This window comes from Spermophilus citellus, assembly GCF_964194105.1.
Source record: "Spermophilus citellus genome assembly, chromosome: 5".
NCBI lineage: Eukaryota > Metazoa > Chordata > Mammalia > Rodentia > Sciuridae > Spermophilus > Spermophilus citellus.
Genome location: NC_138186.1, coordinates 160084317 through 160107678, shown reverse-complemented (window position 1 = coordinate 160107678; position 23362 = coordinate 160084317). Strand labels below are relative to the sequence as shown.

The 23362-nt window shown below is 39.4% G+C and overlaps 1 protein-coding gene across 4 annotated transcripts in view; it reads left to right on the top strand.

Annotated features, from left to right (window-relative positions):
• Positions 1–23362, top strand: part of SYNE1 (spectrin repeat containing nuclear envelope protein 1) — a gene marked incomplete at its 5' end in the record, with an annotated part of 432633 nt that overhangs the window by 302641 nt on the left and 106630 nt on the right. For 2 of the 4 annotated variants that reach the window (XM_081295717.1, XM_081295718.1), the window contains 7 exons: positions 1512–1703; positions 12449–12583; positions 13805–13914; positions 19168–19324; positions 20591–20722; positions 20952–21107; positions 21894–22103. In XM_081295717.1, the coding sequence (XP_081151843.1) occupies positions 1512–1703; positions 12449–12583; positions 13805–13914; positions 19168–19324; positions 20591–20722; positions 20952–21107; positions 21894–22103 (1092 nt within the window). The remainder of the gene's footprint in view (positions 1–1511; positions 1704–12448; positions 12584–13804; positions 13915–19167; positions 19325–20590; positions 20723–20951; positions 21108–21893; positions 22104–23362) is intronic. The other 2 variants (XM_081295719.1, XM_081295720.1) reach the window with 1 other exon arrangement.

Below are 23362 nucleotides of genomic sequence, written 5' to 3'. Positions count from 1 at the left end.
ATAGGAAAGAGAGTAGAATAAATCTGATGTAATTTTCCTGCATTCAACAATATATTTGTTTTTTGTTTTTTTTTCTGTGAAGTGCCTGTTTAGTTCCTTTGTTCATTTGTTGACTGGGTTATTTGGATTTTTTGGTGTTAAGTTTTTTGAGTTCTTTGTCTATCCTGGAGATAAATGATCTTATCTCAGGTGTAGGTGGCAAAGACTTTCTCCCATTCCGTAGGCTCTCTTTTCACACTTTTGATTGTTTCCTTTGCTGTAAAGAAGCTTTTTAGTTTGATACCTTTCTACTTATCAATTATTGATTTTACTGCTTGCACTTTAGGAGTCTTGTTGAGGAAGTCAGCTCCTAAACTGACATGATGGAGTGCTGAGCCTACATTTTCTTCTAGTAGGTCTAGGGTCCTCTGGTCTGATACTTAGGTCCTTAATCCACCGTGAGTTGAGTTTTGTGCAGCATGAGAGATAGGGGTTAATTTTCTATTCTGCTACATATGAATTTCCAATTTTCCCAGCACCACTTGAAGAAGCTGTCTTTTCTCCAGTATATGTTTATGCCTCTTTTGTCTAGAATAAGGTAACTGCATTCATGTGGGCTTGTTTCTCTGTCTTCTATTCTGTTCCATTGGTCTTCATGTCTGTTTTGGTGTTAATACCATGCTGTTTTTCTTACTATCAAGCTTCTACCTTGAAAAAAAGGAGATTATTTGGCGTTTTTCCTGGATTTAATTTCACATTTTAAACGAAAACCCTATAGCACTAGGGTTTTCACAGAAACAAGGAAACATTTTTAGAAATATAAGGTTAAAATCCATGATGCATCAGTGTGGTGGTGCATGCCTGTAATCACAGTGGCTTGGGAGGCTGAGACAGGAGGATAGTGAGTTCAAAGCCAGCCTCAGCAACTTAGCAAGACCCTAAGCAGTGAGATCCTGTCTCTAAATAAAATATAAAAAAGGGCTGGGGATGTGGCTCAGTTGTTAAGTGCCCCTGGTTCAATCCTCGGTACCAAAAAAAGAGAAAAGAAAAGAAAAGAAAAAAAAAATCCATGAAGCTAAAACAAGAAATTAAAGCAGCAACCTGAGAAGAATCAACCCAGAGAAGCAGAGGATCCTTTTTTAAAGTTGGCAAGGAAAATGTGCATCATGTGATTTGTTTATATTATTAATCAATTAGTGTCACAATCTAACACTAAAATATAAAATAATAAAAATGTGGCAACACTGAGGCAGATCTTTCTTCCTATGTGTTGGTAGATATAAAATGTACTTCCCATGTGGTTTTTCATTGTATTTTTTGGTATAATATCTAATCATCAAAAATAGAAAAATTACAAAAGCTTAGGCAATTTTAAAAAATCTATAAACCGTTCTTCAAGGTTGTGGGAAAAGGACAGAAACGTCACGGACACCTGGTGGTTGGGTTAAAGGCAGTTGTGTTTTGCCCTGGGAAACAGTCTTTGCAGAAGCTGGCAGGATGTGCGAATGTCATCCTTATTTCTCTTGTTCCAGAATATGCTGGTGGAAATAGAGCAGAAGGTGGTGGCCTTATCGGAGCTGTCCGTCCACAATGAAAACCTGCTGCTGGAGGGCAAGGCTCACACCAAGGATGAGGCTGAGCAGCTGGCGGTGAAGCTGAGGACCCTCAAGGGGAGCCTCCTGGAGCTGCAGAGAGCCCTGCACGACAAGCAGCTCAACATCCAGGTGAGGGCAGCCAGGCCCACAGCACAGGGTTGCTGGAGGGTCTCTTCAGGTGTGTGGTCCAGAGAGGGAGAGGTGGGTGGGATGCACACCTACCACACTGACCTGTCAGCATGCTATGCGATTTACACTGACTTCAGCACAGAATTTAAATCGTTGTGTTAGAATTACTTGGTGCCACCAACATAAGAACTGCAGTTGTGGGAAGAGAAAGTACAAATAATTATGCCCCAATTTAAAGGCAGGTCATGGATGTAGATATGCTGCAACGTGGTTCCATTTCTTTTTTATTTCTCCCACCTTCACTTCTTTATATATGCTCAGACTCTTTTATTTGGTGCCCATGTTTTAGTCAGCTATTTTGCAGCTGTGACTAAATGACCCAACCAACACAACTGTAGAGGTCAGAGGTCTTAGTCCATAGAGGCCAGCCCCATTCCTCAGGGCTCAAGGTGAGGCAGAACAGCATAGTGGAAGAGTGTGGCCAAAGGAAGCAGCTCACCTGGTGATCAGAAAGCAGACTCTCCACTTGTCAGATACAAATATATAGCCCATAGCCATGCCCCCAACGAGCCACTTCCTCTAGCCACACCTCACCTGCCTCCAGTCACCACTCAGTTAATCCCATCAGAGATTAATCCACTGATTAGGTTAAAGCCCAATCATTTCTCCTCCAGACCTCCTTGCATTGCCTTACACGTGAGCTTTTGGGGGCACCACATCTAAACCATAACTGCCCACACGTTAGAATCATCATGTATTTCAGGTGAAGTGAACCTTTTCATATTGTGTAGGGATCTTAATTTTCTCTAGTGGTAATTTTCATGTCATATTGCTACAGCTTTTTATGTAATATTTGCCTGAAATATCTTTTAACTTACCTTTGATTTCTACCTTTCTGTATTTTTATGTTATAGGGTTATTTTTTGTAAAGAACAGTTAGTCATATTTTCTTGATTTTAAATACTTAATAATGAAAATCCCTAATAATGAAAATTGATTAAAAGGCAAGTTTCATACATTAAGTTTATCATGATTACTGATTCTTTAGCTTTTATTATTTTACTCTTTGTTTTCTATTTTCATCCTGCTGTTTCTCTTATTCTTTGTTTTTGACATTCATATTTTTAAGTGACTGAGTGATCTTTTTTGATTTTAATCCCCTCTGTTTTACCATGCATACCTAATAAATTCTAAGTTAATATACTAATCTCCCTCCAGACCAATATACCTTAGAAAACTTTCATTAAGTTCCTCCCATGCACCTTTTATACTATAATTATGCAGCACTTTCATTCTTCTTAGTATCTATAACTTACTGTAATCATCCTATGCAAAACTTAAGCAAATATTTGTTGAGGAGTTACTGTGTGCCAGATACTATTATATGTGATGGAGTGAAGGAGCATGAAAAACAACTTATATCTATATCTGTTCCTATCTTCAGGAGATTAAGGTTTAGGGGGCAGGTAATAAATAAAATTAGAATGAATTATTATATAACAAGATTATAAAAAAATTATTGGTGACCTAGCAAAAGGCAAGAGGATAGGGAAAGGCAGGGCTGGGAGGATTTGCAGCTTTAAACAGGGTAGCTAAGGAATCTTTGCAAAGTTTACACTGAAGGATGAACCATGTGGATGTGAGGGAAGAGAGTTCCAGGCAAAGGGAAGCAAGTACAAAGGTTCCCAGTCTGTCCAAAGTCAGTGTGGCAGGAAAGGAGTAAGTAAGAGGAGAGCAGTAGAAAATGAGATCAGACCATGTCTTAGCCTGTTAGGCTGCTATAACAAAAATGCCATTATCTGGTGGCTTACAGACAACAGAGATTTATTATTCACAGTTCTGAAAGCTGAGAATCCAAGATCAAGGTGCCAGCAGATTCAGCATCCAGGGAGAGATCTCTCTCTCTCTCTCTCTCTCTCTCTCTCTCTCTCTCTCTCTCTCATTCATAAATAGTGTCTTTTCACCATTCCTCACATGGTGGCAGGGAATATCTAGTTTTCTGGGCTCTTTTTTATAAAAGAGCTCATTTTGTTAGTAATCACCTAAAGTCCCCACCCCCTAATATCACCACCCTGGGAAATAGATTTCAAGGTATAAATTTAGGGAAAACATACATCTTCAGACCATAGAAATGGGCAACAAGAGGCCCTGGGACTGAAGGACCTTTTGAGCATCTTGTGCACTTTGACTTTGATTCTCGGGAAAATGAGAAGTTATTGGAGTTTTGGGGAACAGAGCACTGATATGATGACCTTGTACCTGTTATAGGGGACCAGGGTGGAAACTGAGGGACCAGTGAAGAAGTCATCCTGGCACAGAGGAGCAGGTGTCAGAACTTGTCAGATGCTGGGTCATAGAGATGAGGAGCAGATTTGGGGGAAGAAGGACTAGCTGGGTCAACCGATTGTTTTTAGGTCAAGATGCCTATCAAAATGTCAAGTAGTGGTGGAAATTCAGGGCAGAGATCTGGTCTGGAGCCATTAGCCTCTGTCTTCTATTTTCTCAGTGTAAGATGAAATATAACACAAGATAATATATTTTCTCAGTTTGAACTAATGTATGTATTTTTCAGTTTTTTGCTAATCATATGATCAGGAAAATCAAATCTAATCAACTTGAAACTTTTAGAAACAATGGAAGAATTTAGGAAGATCATTGGTTTGTTAAAAATAATCCTCAGTACTGTAATAAACAAATAATCTGTAACTTTCATATATAAAAACAAAAAACAAGCCAGGATCAGTGGTACATGCCTTGAATCCCAGCTACTTGGGAGGCTGAGACAGGAGGCAAAAGTTCAAAAACAGCCTATGCCATTTAGCCAGACCCTGTATTAATATATGTATTTTTAAAATTTTATAAAATAGGACATGTACCTCAGTTGTAGAGTGCTTGCTTGTGTGAGGCCCTAGACTGAATTTCCAGAATTCAATTTCCATTACAAAAAAAAGAAGAAGAAAATAACTATAAAGTTCTGAAAATGAAGAGTTATAAGGGGTCATTAGTCTAATATATTAAAATGTAATATTGCATAATTAAAATAGTTTGACATTGGCACAAAAATATATAAGTAAAAATTTAACAGCATAAATATTCCAGAAAGGGATCTTGGCATATAGAGGAATATAATAAATGTTTAGGGTGGCATTACTAGTCAGTAGACAAAACATGACTCTCTCCATAAATAAATAGGCAAATCACTTGAAATATGATAAGCTGGGTCTTTTACCCTATTTATTTTTGTGATACTGGGGATTGGACCCAGGGGTGCTCTACCACTGTGCTACATCCCTAATCCTTACTATTTTTCATTTTGAGACAGTGTCTAGCAAAATTGCTGAGGGTGGCCTTGAACTCAGGATCCTCCTGCCTCAGCCTCCTGAATCACAGGAATTATAGTCATGCACCACCATACCCAGCTCCTCCTCCTTTTTTTTTTCTAAACTGAAAAAAATGTATCACAGATAGATTAAAGATTTAAATGTAAAAATTAACCTGAAATGTATCCTATGTATAAGTATTGTTTTTTTAATCACATAAGACAGAAAATTTCTGCCAGTATGCCCTGAAGCCAGAATTTTAGTTTTTCTTATACTACTTTATGAAAGTAAAAATGTTTTGATGAAAACAAAGGAAAGAAAATTAACCAAGATAAAAGACAGACACATAGGGAAGAAACTATGTAATTCACAAATCTTTTATAAGTCACTAAGATATCATGGCCTAATAGAAATAGGGTCAAAATGTATAAAGAGATTCCTCAAACAAAAATAAAAAGAAATGGCCAAAGAACATGTGAAAAGATGGTTTGAACTCTCTATTGGATAAATTAATGCCAATAAAAACAAAATACTACTTTCCCTTTAAACTTACATCCTTCAGGAAAAAAAAAAATTTGTGGAGAGCCTACAGAATGGGAGAAAATATTTCCCAGGTACTCTTCTGACAGTTTATGTAGAATATATAAAAAACTCAAAAAACTTAGCACCCAAAACCAACCCAATAAATAAATGGGCAAATAAACTAAGCAGATACTTCTTAGAAGAAAAAATACATATGGTCAACAAATACATAAAGAAAAAGCTTGACATCTTGGTCAGTCCGGGAAAAGCAAACCAAAATTACTAATACTAATTACTAGTATTGTGATTACTAATTACAATACTAAGATTTCATCTCAGTCCAGTTAGAATGGCAGTCATTAAGAACAAAATATAATAAATGTTGGGGAGGATGCGGGAGGTGGGGGAAGGAGTGCTTATGCACTGTTGGTAAGACTGTAAATTAGTATGGGTGCTCTGGATCAGTATGAAGGTTCCTCAGAAGGCCAGGAATGGACCTATCATATGGCTTAGCTATACCACTCCTTGGTATTTAGCCATAAGAAAGAAAATCAGGGTATAACAGCCGTACACACATACCTATGTTCATAACAGTCCTTACTAGCCAAGTTATAGAACCAACTAGGTGTCAGTCAGCAGATGAATAAACAAAGAAAATGTGGCATTTATACACAGTGGAGTTTTACTCGGTCAATAAAGAAGAATGAAATGCTGTCATTTCCAACAACATAGATGGAAATGAGAACACGTATGTTAAGTAAAATAAGCCAGACTCGAAAAGACAAGGGTCATATGTTTTCTCTCATATGTGGAATCTAAAGAGAAAAACAGGGGAAAAGGAGAGAGAGGGGGAAAGGGAACATTTCATGAAAATAGAAGGGAGACCATAGAAAAAGGGAGGAAAGGGGACCAGGGGAGGAGGAGAGGGGAAGGGAGCTATTGGGAAATTAAATTGACCAAATCCTGTTTGGGGGTGTGTATGAGTATGCCACAGTGAATCCTGCTGTTATATATAATTATAATATGCCAAAAAAATGAAATAAATAGATAAATTTACCTCCTCAAAGTGCAACCCGACTATAATTAAAGTAAAAAAAAATGTTAAAAATATTCAAATTGCACAAAACTAGACTGATATTTCTAAGTGTGAAAGTGCACAGCTCCATTAGTTTTGTTCAAGGTTTTATCCTGTACCATGTGATGCCTTTTGGGTTTCCCTGGTGCTGTGTAGTGATGTAATCTCTAAAGCCACTGAAAGAGGAAGGTCCCAGTGTTTGACGGGGGTTAGCCATCGTATGCAGTGGCCTCATGTTGCCCTGTACCTCAAGCAGCTGGGAAAGGAAGGGGTGGCCGGATGCTCCTGTGTACCCCCTGGGAGTCACGTCAGTGACCACCAATCTGAAGGCTCAGAACCTGGGAAGAGCATTCAAACGAGGGGATCAGACCCAGTCAGGCCCCGGGCAAGTGGGTCTCACATCTAAGGAGCAGCCCATTTTGCTCTTATCCGGAGTCACAGGGACCGTTGCTAGACCTGATGGCTCTTCAAGAGATGGGAAATTTGGATTTATTTATAAAATCTCTGGTTTTTACATATTGACATTTCTAACACGATAGTTTAAAGTATCCCCACAAGCCTGGAGTCCCTCTTGGGCCACCATCCTGCAGCTGCACCCTGTTTCTACCAGTTCTTAACTAGGTGGCCTGGACCAAAGACCTTGAGCTTTCTGCAGCTTCTTTATCATCAGTTTCTTCATCTGTGAACTAGGGATGATAATATGTCAGTGCCCCCTTCTCCCCTGGGATGACCCAAGACCTCTAGTGGGGGTGGAAAACCCAGCCCTATGCATGCTAGGTTTTTCCTATATGTACATACCTATGAGAAGGTGTGATTTTTTTTTTAATAAAAGGCACCATAGTATGAAATTGGCAATAATTACTAATGATAGAACAGAACACTTGTAACAATAAACTTTAATAAAAGTTCAGTGAATTTGTTCTCTCTGTCTTGGAGAACCAACACAAATAATGTTTTTCAACCATGGTCAACTATAGCAAGTGAAACTAGAGGAAGTAAAACCAGATAAGAGGAACATATGGTATTAAAGTTAAAAATTTTTGCCCTGAGGATTTGTTTTGAGGTTTGAACACAAGATCTCAAACATGGTAGTCAAGCATTCTATCACTTAGCTGTATCCCCAGCCCTTTTTTATTTAATTTAGAGACAGAGTCTCTCTAAGTGACTCAGGCTGGGCTCAAATTTACGATCCTCCTGTCTCAGCCTCCCAAGTTGCCGGGATTACAGGCGTGTACTACAGCACTGAGTTTATCCTAAGGATTTTAATGCAAATAATGCTTACAATAGATGCTGAAATCATAGCAATGTGACAGTGATGACCAGCTGTTTCCACTTAGAATTTAATAAATTTTAAATAAATAAAGAATTTTATTATTTATAGTGGTGCTCTCGGCATGGTATGGGTCCAGGCTGGGCTGAGCATGCTGACATGGCCATGGGCCCTCACCCAGCAAATCCTGCTCAATGCCACAGGAATTATTTAAATTGAATAAAGTTCTGACTCTGCCCCAAGTATAAACTTTCCTGAGAGTGCTGCTGGGTGATGTGTAGACAGTAAAAATGAGGTAGTGTTTTACTGCATTGGAATCAGTCAACGGTTATTTTAAAAATAGCTATAAATTCTATCATCTTTCTTCTAATGGAATTTCTAGCATATAAAATATTAATGGGGTTAAAAAAAGAATTTTGCCTTTTCAAGGTTATTTTTTCATCCATGGAAATAAAAGTAAGCCTTTTTGCAATATTAGTGCCATGGAAAGAATAATTTCTCTTCAGTAGAACACAAAAAATAATTCAGGTATGAAATTAGCTAATGGTCATGGGGGAGGGGGATCCTCCATTGAATGCAGAAGCTGGTAAGGTCCTGTCCTTGAATTGGAGCTGACATTCAAGTCTGTCTTGAATTACTTTTTTCATAAAAAGCTTAGGTCAAGCCTGACACAGTAGTAGTGTATACCAATAATCCCAGCAATTTGAGAGGCTGAGGCAGGAGGATCCCAAGTTGGAGTCCAGACACGGCAACTTAGCAAGGACCTGTCTCAAAATAAAAATGAAAGTGGAGGGAAAAAATTCTGGGTATGTAGCTCAGTGCTAGAACATTCCTGAGTTCAATCTCTAGTACCATTATAAAGAATATAGGTCATTTCACATATTATCATACATCAAAAGAGCAGAGAATTTGCCCTCTATAAATAATAAAATGCCTTATAGAGATATGTTTTATTTAATGTTCAGCATCTCCCAATCCTACTAATCTTCCAAGGAATGTTCTTGGCATAAGTGATTACTGTGTAGTATTTCCAAAATAAACAACTCTGGTAGCCCTTCCCAGTGCTACTCTGGTGACAGAAGCTGCCTGACTTCCTAGTCCCCAGATCCCAGAGAAAACTGTTGTCACACCTCACAAAAAGTAATTACCAAATCACATTTCTCCTGCCAGGGCCTCCTCTTCCCGTGGGGAAAGGAAATGAAATTTGACCTGGATTCTTATTTATTTTTTGCTTCCTGTGGTTAAACTCTTAGATTTCAAAATGACTAAGTCAGAGAAAATTTCACAGACTGAAAATCCAACATTACCACATAGAAAACACATACTGTGCGTCTGCTGCTTAGTTTATTATTCTCCCCTGAGTCTGTGGACTCCATAGCCAAGTAAGATAGCCTTCCCAGGTCAAAGTCCTAGATCCCAAATGTCCTTCTGCCTGTAAATGTGAAGCGTGTTCTTAGGGCTGACATTGCAGTTGTCAGTTTTTGCAAGCACACATTATTCTGGGAAGGATAGGACCCTGAGAAAAAGGGTGAGTGGGCACTGGATCAGGGAGAAGTCTCCAAATGAATCTTCCAGCTGGCCTCTGAAAAACAAGCCTCTGCTGAAGACCAGAGCCCAGAGGAAGTGGCCTGGATCCCAGGGGAGATGCCAGCAGGTGGGGCCCCGCCCTGCCAGCTGGAGCAGCTCTGATTGGAATGGCTTTAAAGGGTCACTCTGTGTCAGCCCTGTCCCCCCCTTCCAGTCCTGTGTGACCCACTGCTTCCTCCCTGTGTGGAAGAGCCCTGAGCGTCTCGTGGAGCTTATTCCTGGAAGGTGGAGCACCCTGAGATGGGGGCAGAGAACTTGTTGCATGTTGAAAATTCTGGGCTTCAGGGTGGGAAGAATACCCACCCACCCCAAACACCCCACCTTCGGGAAGGTCACTGCTTATCTTTGAGAAATGCACCTGAGAGGGAGGGGAGTTTTCTAATTGTTTACTTTTAATTATTATTAGTTGTATTTAATAATAATGCAGAAGGGTGAGCTTCATTGTGGCATATTCTTATATGCACACAACAAAAGTAGATCGATTTCAATCCCCAGGACCTCCCCTTTCCCTGCCCCTTCCTCCCTCCCATGGTCCCCTTCCCCCTTCCTACTGGAGAGGAAGGGGATTTTAATGAACTGGGTGTGATCAGTTCCCCATTCTGAAAATCCTACAAAATGCAAATAGCATAATTTAGGGCATAACATTATTCTAACTAAGCCACTTTTTTTTTTTTTCCTGGAACATTGGATCACCTTGAAAGAAAGGAAATACTTTCCAGCTCACTTGGATGGGCTCAGAACAATGTGGGAGAGCTGTGTGTGTGTGTGTGTGTGTGTGTGTGTGTAGAATCTTGCCTCTGAGTTTGACTGATTGCTTCAGCTCATTTAGCTCCAGGCACCAACACCCATGGTGGGAAGCCCGAGGGCCAGTCCATTCCCTCACACATTCTGCAGTTTAATCCTGAGATTCCAGTGAGAAAAATCAGAAAGGTGAACAAGCCCCGTCTATTGCCCAGGGATGGTGAGTGTAGAATTCTGAAAATAAGAGGGAGAGCCAGGCCTCTGTGGGTTGGAAACATGGGTCCCATCCCTGGGCAGACTTGGTGAGGAACCACGGAGTGGGGCAAGCATCTCCAAAATGGATGTTGGGACACTGCTCTTTGCACACAGCCTGTGCAGTGATCCTGCTCTCTGCTCCACCAGACCAGCCACACTGGCCCCTTCACTGCTTCTGTGTGTGCCAAATTTCTTTCCTCAGAGGGCCTCTGTGCCGTCTGCTCCTGGGCCTGGGGTGCCCGCCTGGGTCTCTGCTGGGCTCAGAGCAGTTCCCATCCTGAGAAGCCTCCCCTGCCCTCTCTGCCCCTTTACCTCTGGCCGGGACCTTGCAGCCCTCACTAGCTTGGCTTTTCAGCTGTTCTTGTTGGGGTATTGTCTGTCTCCCCGCCAGGGCCCTGGCCTGACCTCTGCTTTGTGGAACCCTGATTCTTCATGTGTATTTAGCGAATGAGTTACATTAAAATTGCATAATTGGCCATTTGACATAAATGCAGGTGAGTGGAAAGGCTCTTATTCAGACCGAAGCCACGTGATATGCGGCATTTGGGCACCTTTCAGATTCCCGTGGAATAGCCAGGCAGGAAGGATGAGCTCTTGCCTAGGTGTAAGGACATTTTTATCTTTGTCCTTGTTCAGACTTCATGGAAGCAGTGGGTGGCCTGGTGGTGTAGCAGAGGGAGGGGACCTCATATCTCAGCGATCTCGTCTTTAATAATCATTTTAAAGATTCAGTTCATTTTTTTGAATTTGTAATCCACCCTGCCCACAGGTAAACAATATTTTTATTGTGCTACTTGGAATCACTTTGGGAAAAAGACACTTAAAGCTTTCTCATACTTGAGCAAAGTATTTGTCCTACAGAACAATCTTTAAATATAACTATGTAAACAGCAGACACTCAAAAATCAAGAATTCTAGAACCACTTCAACTCTAGGGCCCAAACAGTTAGACGTTGAAGGCCTGTAAAATCCAGTGTCTGGTAGAGTCCCTGCCTAGTGACTGTGTTGCGACTCTCATTCTCTGTGGTTGACCACATCCTGAAGCCCTGGAGCAAGGGTCCAAGAGCCTGGAGTGTGGAGGGTGGGACAGAGGAGTCCCAGCCACCCTGGGAAGCCCTCGCCTGGACTCCTTGTCTCTGTGGGACAATAAATTTTCTTCCATGGGAATTGAAAATCAAGTTTAACTTCTTCTTGAATTCATGAGTATGATATCTTACCTTATAGGGCTATGGACTTCTCAAATACATTGAGATCTCTTTGATTAATAACCTTTTAGGCCAGGCATGGGGGCACATGCCTATAATCCCAGTGATTTGTGAGGCTGAGGCAGAAGGATATCAAGTTCAAAGCCAGCCTCAGCAACTTAGTGAGGCCCTAAGCAACTTAATAAATGACAAAAAGATGCCTGTCTCAAAATAAAAGATAAAAGGGCTGGGGGTGTAACTCAGTGGTTTTATTCCTCTGGGTTCCATCCCCTTACCAAAACAGAAATAAATAAATAATCTTTTAGAAAAATCTTTAGGAAGCAAGTACCTGCCATATCTTGCATGGTATGTATCATGTGACCTAGAGAAGGGAAAAGGTGACACTTTTACAGGAGAGGCAGTGAATTGTAGTATATAATGATCATTTGAGTAACACTTTACCTTTGTATTATTTTTTTAAATCATAAAAGGATCTAGCATTATATTTTTGTGAAAAGAAATTCTGTAATAATATCTGGTGACCACATTGGAAACACATGGATTTCCCCTCAAATATTTCTGGGCATAACTATCTGTTCATTGTTCTCAATCCTGAAAAATGCCATAAATTAGATGGGTTTTTGTGTTATTGTCTTTTTAAGAATGTGGCTTCACATCCTAACGGGGCAGCTTTGGTTATCATACAGACCACACTAAAAAAGCATTCTCTCCATTTTTGGTGAAGATTTTCCTGTAGAGAGCATGACCTTTGATTTCTGCCTCCTTAAAAGCAGGGAGCTGCCCAAGAGAAGGAGGACAGCGATGTTGACCTCACGGCCACTCAGAGCCCCGGTGTGCAGGAATGGCTGGCTCAAGCTCGAACCACAAGGACCCACCAGAGGCAGAACAGTCTCCAGCAACAGAAAGTAAAGCTCCTCCTGCCCTCATTAGCCCACAGATCTGCCAAGGAAAGACCTGGAGGAAAATGCTGTTTCTTTACTAAAATCCAGTTGCTTTGAATGAAGCAAGATGTGATTAGCCTTTCAATGTCCTTACTCATGACCATTGTTATTTTAGAGGGCAGCCTTTCAGGAAATCTTGTTTTTAAGTTTTTAAATACTATAACTCAACTATAACCCACCTCTGCTTTTAGATTAGCCCTCGTTTGAGTCTACTTTATTACAGTAAAAATTGGGGATGTGACTCAGTGGTAGAGAGCTTGCCTCACATGCTGCTGGTCCTGGGTTCAGCATGCAGCACTGCAAGAAAACAAAAGTAAACTCAGAAATGTCTTGGGGAATTGGTGGAAATCTGAATTTCATGTGTTTTTTTTTTTCAAAGAAATGTCATTTGTTTTTACTTTCAAGTAGACACTATCAGAAAACGTGTTGTAAATTGTTACCTAGTGAAACAACTGAGTTTTATGAATAAGATTTTTTTTTGTCCTTGATAATACCATTGTATAAAGGGCAAATTAAAATGTTTGATTTTCCCAAAGTACAAATGAGTCTCCTGCAAATAATGAAGATGAAACCAAATCCGTTGATAATCCAATTTACACAGTAGTGAGCTGGGTGTGGTAGCATACCCTTGCAATGCCAGCAGCTGGGAGGCTGAAGCAGGAGAATCAAGTCCAAAGCCAGCCTGGGCAATTTAGTGAGAACCTGTCTCCGAATAAAATAGAAGACTTTGGGGGTCTAGCTCAGCAAAAGCATACTTGCCCAGCTTTATTGAGGCCCTGACTTCATTCATAGCATTGCCAAAAAAATTAAGAAGTAAAATAAGTGAAGAATAAAGAAAGCTGGTGCTTTCAAGAATCTGTTCTGGCAAGCAGTTTTTTTTGTTTTTTGTTTTTGAAAAGTGAAAGTTCACTCTATGCCACTAGAGGGCACAATTGTCCAGTAAAATTTTATTTTCCCATTGACCCAGCTTTTTCAAATATCTTTTATCAAAGCAAAAGAAAACTATATAATACAGATATGTTTGAATATTTATCTAAATTGTATCTTGAAATAAAATCTTTTTTAATGTGCAAATTTAAAGCTTCTGCCAAAGTTCCCTGAGAATTTTCTAAACAGAATTGTGATTGTCAACAATGACCATGAAATGACCAAAAAGTGTTTGCATTTGTCCTCTCCCTTGATCAGGAGCTGGAACAAGAATTAGCTGAACAGAAGAGCCTCCTGCGCTCAGTAGCCAGTCGTGGAGAGGAGATCCTGACCCAACACTCAGCCTCAGAGACCTCAGGTGGCCTTGGGTATGTTTCAGAACACTTCAACTTTCTCTTTTTCTAATTGTCTTTCCCCGACACTGGAAGAAATGGGATCAGCTCATTCAAAATTTTATTTCAAATGTCCTATGAAAAATATTGTTTTCACTTTAGAATACTAAATGTACTTGCATGTTGAGTATTTATTGCAAAGCACAAGCCTCACTATTAACTGTAATAGCTGATTTCTTTGCTCACTTCCCATGGTCTGAGCACATCTGTCTAAAGAAGATGCTCATAAGTTCATTTCAAAATCAAATAGGAAATGCATTAGAAAATTGGATGTATAATGTTTCTAAGTGAATTATAGGTAACTACAGAGCTTTTCCCCCTAAAGAGCTTATCTTCCTCTATCCACATTAAAAAAAAAAAAAATGTATGTTCTCTCTAAAATATCTGGACTTTTTTCAGTGCATCAGTTTCTGTAATTTATACTGTAAAGTCCTTGAGCGTGGAATGGGTCTGAAGTGGAGACTTTGAAAGTCTTAAACACAGAAAAATGTTAAAAGGAAAATGAAGGAAGTTGGAGAATTTCCAAGTTACAGAATTTGATTAGAAAGGTAGGGAGGTAAAGGTATTGCAACATAATGGGCTAGCTGTAATTTTTAGTCAGCTCTGAGTTTTTTTCCAGTTCCAGAGCTATCTCTTGGGAAATATCACTCAACTCTGAGCCTTGGGTTGCTCATGTGAAGAATTCAAATAACAAACAACAGCCATCATCACAAAAGTGTTGTGAAAGTGGGTGGTTGGCGCATGCCTGAAATCCCAGGGACCCAGGAGGTTGAGGCAGGAGGACTGCAAATTTGAGGCCAGCCTCACCAGCTTAGGGAGACCCTGTCTAAAATAATAATAATAATAATTTTTTTGTAAAAGACTGGGGATGAAGCTCATTCGTTGAATACTGAGCGCCCTGGGTTCAATCTCCAATACCAACAACAGCAACAAAAAAAATTGGAACTATCAAACAAGAAGATATATTGGACAACTTAAACTAAAAAAGGTTTCAACAAAAGCTCTGTGTTTATGTGTGCTACAGGCTGTGATTGATGAGTGTCCTTCCACAAATAACTGTGACCTTGTTTTCTGAACGTTCTTCCCCCACCCCACCCCCCAGGTGATATAATGTGAAAGAAAAACCATGTACATTATGAAGGTGATTTTTGAAATGATATTAATAATGCCAAATAATTGAAAAGGCAGAAATGCTCACTGGTGTGGAAAAAAAAACTAAAGAAAATTTGTGTGAATGTATATCTAAAACTAAAAGTTACTTAACAGTATCATAAAATGTGTATATGATACTAGGCAAAAATGTGAATTAAAATTGAAAGTGCAATGTATATGTGGATATAAACCAAGATAGAATGTGGATAAATCAAACTAACTTTGGTGAGGGCAGATGGGAAATATTTTTTATTACAGTTATACATAGCGTTGGGCTCATCCTGACACACTCATACATGCATGGAATTTGATTTCAGTTCATGATCCTCCCTCCTTTTCCCTGACCCCCTCCCCTGTACCCCTTCCTCTTCTAGACTTCTTTTCACTCATCTATTTATTTATATTTGACTGATTCCTTTTACTAATACATAAAGGTGAAATCCCCTTTGGTATATTTACATGTGAACATGATATGACTTTTTAAAAGAATTCATTCTGCATTGCCTCCCATTTAGATTGGGGAAATTTAAAAAAAAAAAAAAACTTCTTTATGTATTAAATATTCTTTATATTTAATCAATGCTGACAGAATGTTGCTGACTATCACATTAGTGCTGATCATATACGTAGATGTAGATATACATATTACTAAATATAGTCATTAAATATTTCCCTGATTTTATAATATTTATGCATATATAAATGAATCAAAAGTGGTAAATGAGTAAATATGTATTTGAATTTCCAACACATATATACATATATGGATTTCAAAGGCATATGATAAAGGATAAATGACAAGATGCAATTGCAATAGGGTCATTATGACAAAGTACATAGGAATGCAAGACAAGAAAGCAAAACCAAGAAACCAAAAATAGTGACATGGTTAAGACATGTCGATTTAAAAGAATAATGATATTCTTTTAAATCAACATTAATCGATAATAATGAACAACAATGATATTTATAGTTGGGCTGTAAAAATTGTGACCAAAACATGAGGATTTTTAAAAAAACATCTCTTGTCATCATGTTTACAAATGGTAATAAGGAGCTGGGGGTGCAGCTCAATGGTGGGGCACCTGCCCAGTATGAACAAGGCCCTGGGTTCATGCTCCAGCACTGCACAAAAAAAGAGGGGGGTGGGGAATAAAAGACAACAAGAGCAGATGAGGTCAGAAATAAGTACACCTGTGTCTGGAGCAAGCCAGTCTCGACTGAGACTTGCCTTCAGTGAGCGTTTTCTGTCTCCAACTCCTCTAAGATGTTTGCCTGTCCCTTGCAGTTTTCTGTTTCTTTCCACAACATTATTTTTACAAAGAGCCCGTGCACACATTTCATCCTCAGGATGTGTATACTTTCAAAGAAGAAGTAGCTGGGTCTTCTGCAATTTTTTTGCCATGATTTTTTTTTTCCTTCCCCGACCTTCAGCATTGGAAAGAATCCAAATGACAGACAAACAACTGGAAATTGCTCTTTTCAAATATAAAAGTATTTTTAAAAGAAATTTGTAGAGAAGTACTGGCTTTCTATACAAGATTCACTTTGAAGACTGCTGATAATTTTTTTTCATGTATATAAATTCTTTTACACAAATTCCTTTGAAAACTTACCTTTAAATGGAGTTGATTTTAGTTCAGCCAGTTCTTTCAAGTCCCTGGGGACCAACCAAACAAATAATCATAAATTAAGTGATCTCTAGAAACCAAAGGAAAAATTGTATTTTGGTTTAGAACAGAGTAACATTTCTAGGGGAGAAATATTCATTTTTCATTATATTCATTGTATTTGTTAAGTCTTATAATTATTTGCTGATTTTCTGCAGCTGTCAAATGTGAACTGGTTTATGTGGGATGCCCCTGTAGGAAGGGCATGACCTGCTTTATATACTCAGAAATTTACTATATAAAGAAATCAAATTTCTTGCATGTATGATTTTGTTAAAATGAACCCAGACACTGCATATAATTATAATGCTCTAATTTAAACAAAAGAAAGCAGCAGCAGCAGCAGCACCTGCATGAAATGTGGTCTTAATAGAGGGCTCCTTTCAAATCTCCTAAGAAAATCAACTGGAAATTTATTGATATAAATGTGAATGGAAAGGACATTTTCCTTGGGGGTAGTGAAACGCTGTGTTCTAACTGAAAACTAATTTGCTGCTGGTTTTGTTTTCTTACATGTGTCAATGATTAAATATAAGAATATGGATCTTAATTCTTCCCCTGTTTTATGATAAATTTTTATGCAAACATAAAAAGAAAACATAATGAAGAGATTTAATTTCTTTTTTTAATTTTTTTTATTGTTGGTTGTTCAAAACATTACATAGTTCTTGACATATCATATTTCACATTTTGATTCAAGTGGGTTATGAACTCCCATTTTTACCCCGTATACAGATTGCAGAATCACATCAGTTACACTTCCATTGATTTACATATTGCCATACTAGTATCTGTTGTATTCTGCTGCCTTTCCTATCCTCTACTATCCCCCCTCCCCTCCCCTCCCCTCTCCTCTTCTCTCTCTACCCCCTCTACTGTAATTCATTTCTCCCCCTTGTATTATTTTTCCCTTTCCCCTCACTTCCTCTTGTATGTAATTTTGTATAACCATGAGGGTCTCCTTCCATTTCCATGCAATTTCCCTTCCTCTCGCTTTCCCTCCCACCTCTTATCCCTGTTAAAATGTTACTAAGAACAGAGTAGGGACGAAGAGCATGAGAAGAAGATTAACATTTTAACAGAGATTTAATTTCATAAGAACTTTAAAACGTTTTTCTTTCTTAAAAAATAAAAAAAAAACAGAAAAATCCAGAGACTAATTGTTGCAAACCCTCAACTAGAGGCATCTGTACCGTTTTGTCTTTTTTTTCATTCAATGTTATTTTCTTAGCTCAACCATGTCAAAACAGACTTAGTTCTACATTATAACTGCTCACTGCTGTTTTACCCTTCCTTCCTTCCCTTTCTTTGCTGTTACTCATATTGGAAGTACCTAGCATGGCTCCAATAGATGGGAGAGATCCTCTGAGTTATATCCTAGAAATAGAATCCCAGCATCACAGGATTGTGGAATCTTAAGTCCTACTTCAAAAGGCTTACCTGAGACACTCCTGTATTTATACATACTCTGAAAAAAAATTGGTTTCAGGGTCACTACCAATGAACTAGTTAGCTGCCAATGAACTTGTTAGTTTTTTCCACTCAAGCAAAAGGCACTGTCAAAATATTAATTCATAGCTCATGTGCCTTCCAGATGCCATGGTTCTAGTCAGGTCCTCAAAATACCTCCTGACACATTAATATCAGAACTTCAGCTCCCTCGATTATTATTGTCACCATTATCATTTTTATTAGGCTGCATTTATTAAGTGGCTGTTGTTTGCCCAATAGGGTTGTAGGCATTATGTATTTGTTATCTTACTTTCCATAATTCTGTAAGATGGATACCATCTTCATTTGTAAGGTGAGACAATTGAGTCTCAGAGGAAGTAACACGTTACTCAGTGTCACAAATGCAATGTGCTGGAGCAGCGATTCCTTTCCCCCGCTTCCTGTGCTAAGGAGGGAGCAAGGCCTCATTCATGCTAGGCAGGTGCCTTATTCTGAGCCACACCTGCCTCTAGAGAGGGCTCTGATCTAGATGCTCACTCCAAAGCCACAGTTTCTCAGGGTCCCCTCCTTCCCCCAAGCTCTGTCCTTCCATTGCATGTACTGACATTCTGTCGGCTCACGTCATGGTAAAACCTCTCATAGACGAGTTAACATTTTCAGGGTTTTGAACTAATTTGTGGACTATATATCAAAGGATGCCGCTCCATAATCATACTGCAGTTTTTGTTAATGTATTTTTTTAAATATTCATTATGCTCACAGTTAAATTGTGAATAAGACTATACTTAGTTGTAGTCTCTGTATTTCTGTTTCAATTTATATTTTTAAGGCATAGCTAATGACCAAGGTAATCTTGCTCCAGTTTGTAAGTTCAGGCCTAGGACACACAATGTGACCTCTCTTGTTGCTTTTTTTTGTACACATTGTAAACTTAGACTATTTATTCTTCTAATAGCGAAAAACCTGATGTGTTATCCCAGGAGTTGGGGATGGAAGGGGAGAAATCATCTGCGGAAGACCAGATGAGAATGAAATGGGAAAGCCTGCACCAAGAATTTAGTACCAAGCAGAAACTACTACAGAATGTTCTGGAACAGGAACAAGAGCAAGTGGTATCAAACGTTTTGCTTTTCTGTATTAAGAAACATCAGAGATGTGTGCCTTATGCTAAGGGAATGTGTGCAATGATGTATATTTTCATTATCAATTCCAAACTAAGATATGATGTCAATTATTCATCCTATATTTTTCTTAACAAGCCTGCTTCACATTTCCCTTAATAATTTTTGTATATTTCTATGTGAAAATTTATTTGATTTCCAGGTAATATTTTCCCTCAAGCATGATTAATATCTGACTCCTCACTAGCATAGGCCATTAAATTTTATTTTATTTTTTCCCACATGGAAAATTATGGATAAAAATTGAGGACATACACATCCAGGGCAAATGGAATACCACAAATCTGGAACTAAGTTGTCAAGTCATCTTATTTTCCATGGCTACTTCCAGTATTTAATAATTTTAAAAGGTCTTAATGAAAAACATATTGGAACCTCAGAGGGTCTACTGACTCCTGTGTCAGGTTGGGTCCTGGGATGGATACTGTGTGATATTGGGCTTGGTTCCACCGAGCATGCCAAGTTCAAGGGAATTGAATATGGCCACAGAAGGTCCCAGGTAAATAATCACTGTTAGTTCACTCTATGGAGAAGCCAGAGAATAACAGGAAGTCAGAGGAATTTGAGAGTTTGGAGAGTAACAAGGGAGCCAGGAACCCAGTCATGCCTGGGATGCCTACCACAGTTGTGGCTCTGGGATTCTGCAATAGGAGCCTAGGCCCAGGTCCTGAGCCAGAGCATGTCCATCTAGGCTCACACCAAGACAGTGAATTTTTGTTAGGATGAATTCGAAGACCTTTACTGTTGGTTTTACCACTCTGGCCAGAACTGGCTCAGGGACTGGGGGAGACTGAACTGGAAAGAAAGGTGTCAGTACTGCATGACATCTGGGAGGGCGAAGCAGGAGCTGTCAAAGCAGGCACGAGGATATGGCTATAAGTGGCCAGGACCAACTAAGAAGAGGCATCCAACCTAAGGGTCACGGTGTGTCCCCTTGTGTCTGGCGACCCTTGCATATGTGTCTCCAGAGCCATGCATTTCTATCCCACTGTCCAAAGCCACATGGCATGACATGCCTGCTCCCACCTGGCCCCGCTGCTCCAGCCAGGGGGTCTGCGTGAAGAGTCACCAGCTCTGGCCTGGGGAATTTAAAGCATTCGGTTCCTGAAGGCAGCATCTCCTCCAGTGAGCACTTAAATGAGAAAATGGGGACACAGTACCTATGCTCTTGAATAAGGTGTCCCTGTTGGCCTGAAGCTTTACAGCAGGTCAAATCGACTCCTGTCCGGCGTGCCACTGTACAGAGGGGATGGGCAGGCGCAAAACAAATCCGCAGTGACGTCTTTGCTGGATGGACTGAACCAGGCCTTCCAGGAGGTTTCGTCCCAGGTAAGCCTGTGCCCCGTGTGCTTGTCTTGGCTTGGCTGGGCCTTGCCCTGCTCGCGTGGGTCCCCTCTGCCTTTGCAGAGCTGTCCCACCCCTGCACATGAGCACTGAGAGATGACAGGAGTGATGAGCCCTGAAACCAAAAGCCACTGGTCCCTGGAGTCCCTCCTAGTATTTTTGATTCCTCAAAACACTGTCATGGGTTCCTTATCCCGTACCTGCTGCTTCTCAGGGTGGAGGAGCCAAGAGGCAGAATGTGCACCTGGAGCAAAAGCTGTACGACGGAGTCTCAGCCACCTCCACCTGGCTAGATGACGTTGAGGAGCGTTTGTTTGTCGCCACCGCACTTCTGCCCGAAGAAACAGAGACATGTCTCTTCAACCAAGAGGTAAGGATGGCAGCTTCTGTGTGAGATTTTAAAGCTCGATGAGTTTTGATAATGAGTAATTAATTTCCAATATGAAGGTATGAATAAAACAGGTCTAATGAAGCACAAAGGTGTACTCCCAAGTAACACAGTGCAGGACAGAATAGTTTGAATACAGAAAAGCCTCATAGATATGTATGCCTGCTTCGCATTTTTATCCCTTAAATTGTGTAAAAAGGGGGAGGAAAAACGCAAAATGCTAGAAAACTATTGCATATCATCAATCTGCCATATAATGAAACCCATGCTTTAAAAACAATACTGGATTCCTACATTGTGCTTTACAAGACTCATTTTTTTTAATCAGTTTGTACTATTATGAGCTAATGATGTAAAGTTGCTGAGAAAAAAATCTCTTCAAAAGCAACTTTCCACTGGGCACAATGGCACATACCTGTAATCCCAGTGGCTAGGGAGGCTGAGGCAAGAGGATCAAGAGTTCAAAGCCAGCAAAAGTGAGGTCCTAAGCAACTCAGTGAGAACCTGTCTCTAAATAAAATACAAAATGGGGCTGGGGATGTGGCTCAGTGGTTGAGTGCCCCTGAGTTCAATCCCTGGTACTCTGACCCCCCAAAAAACCCCAACTTTCCTATTATGCATAGAAGTCTGGGGAAAAAATGAATTGGCCTTGGTGTAGTGATTAATAAGCAGTAAGATTTAGTGGATTTTCTAGGAGGAAATGACTTTTTTGCATACTGATTCAACGATCTAAACACAGAAACAAACTTTCTCTTTTATCAACCCTAGGCCCTTGCCAAAGACATTAAGGAAATGTCTGAAGAAATGGATAAGAATAAGAACTTGTTTTCCCAAACTTTTCCCGAGAATGGCGATAACCGGGACGTCATTGAAGATACTTTGGGGTGTCTTTTGGGCAGATTGTCCTTACTAGACACAGTAGTGAATCAGCGATGTCATCAGATGAAGGAAAGACTTCAGCAAATACTAAATTTCCAGGTAAAGAGGAGTTTTCTGTTTTTTTTCCATTTTTAGGATACAGTCAGTAATAATCAACAGGGTGTCTCATTGAGGTAAGAAAATCTTTTTTTCTTTCAAGTGTTCAACGAAGAGCAAGAGAATTACATGCAGATGGAACTATAGGATTAGAAAACAAAATGTTTCATGCTTCTAGAAATGGAAGGTTGAGAAAATGACTCTAAGTGCTGAGTAAAAAACTTAACTTCAACCAAAAAAGTCAAATTTTTTGCTTATTATAATCAAAGTTTCCAGGGGGCAGTAGTGGAGTTCTGTATATATTACCCAAGAACATGTGGCAGCTGCTACAATGTGGAAGGTACCCCAGGCTTCAGTACCCGAGAGGTTTCTGATTGCTTCTACCTGTGTTGAAATGTATGGCACTGCCTTCCAATCCTCACCCTCAGACTCACTACCTTTTTGCTTCATTTTGGAATTCTACACAATTATTTCGATGTCAACTAAATAGTAGTATTGTCATGAAACTTTTCTTATATGAGGGTACACTAAAACAAATGCAAGAGCTGCTGATAAACTTTTAATATTGATTTTTCATTCCTAGTAAAATGCACCATGTGGAAATATTTAATTTTAATTGGATGCTTTTTTTTTAAGAAAACATTCGAGATATACAAAATAGATGCTTCTAATTAGTGCTCACAGATTGATACAAAGTTTTGATTTGCAAAAAAAGAGAATACTAATATCAAATGAATTCTGTATTTACTTAGACATGTGGAATTTTCTAGATAGCCATCTAGTGCGACAAATTACCACTACCTTCCAGAAGTCTACATTCTTAAAACTATCCATTAAAAGTGTTGCAATCATGTGTGGGTTTTTTTTTTTTTTGTTTGTTTTTTTTTTTGGACTGGAGAGTGAACCCAGGGGTGCTTTACCACTGAGCTACATTCCCCCCACCACCACTTTTTTAAAAAAATCTGTTTTTAGCACAGTCACATTAAGTTGCTGAGGTTGACCTTAAACTTATTTTTTTATTCATACACACAGATTTCAGATGTGTTATTGTATTTAATCAATACAGTATCCCTATGTGTTAATTTTGCACTCTGGGTTCAAAATCTGGCTCTGTCCCTTACTGTAGTATAAGCTGCTTATCTTCTCTAAGCAGTTAATATCTTCAACTATTAAATCACACTCTTAGTAATTTTCTCCTAGTGCTGTAAGAACAAAATAAGTTAAAATATGTGAAGTGCTCTAAGCAGTGCCTGATACATGGG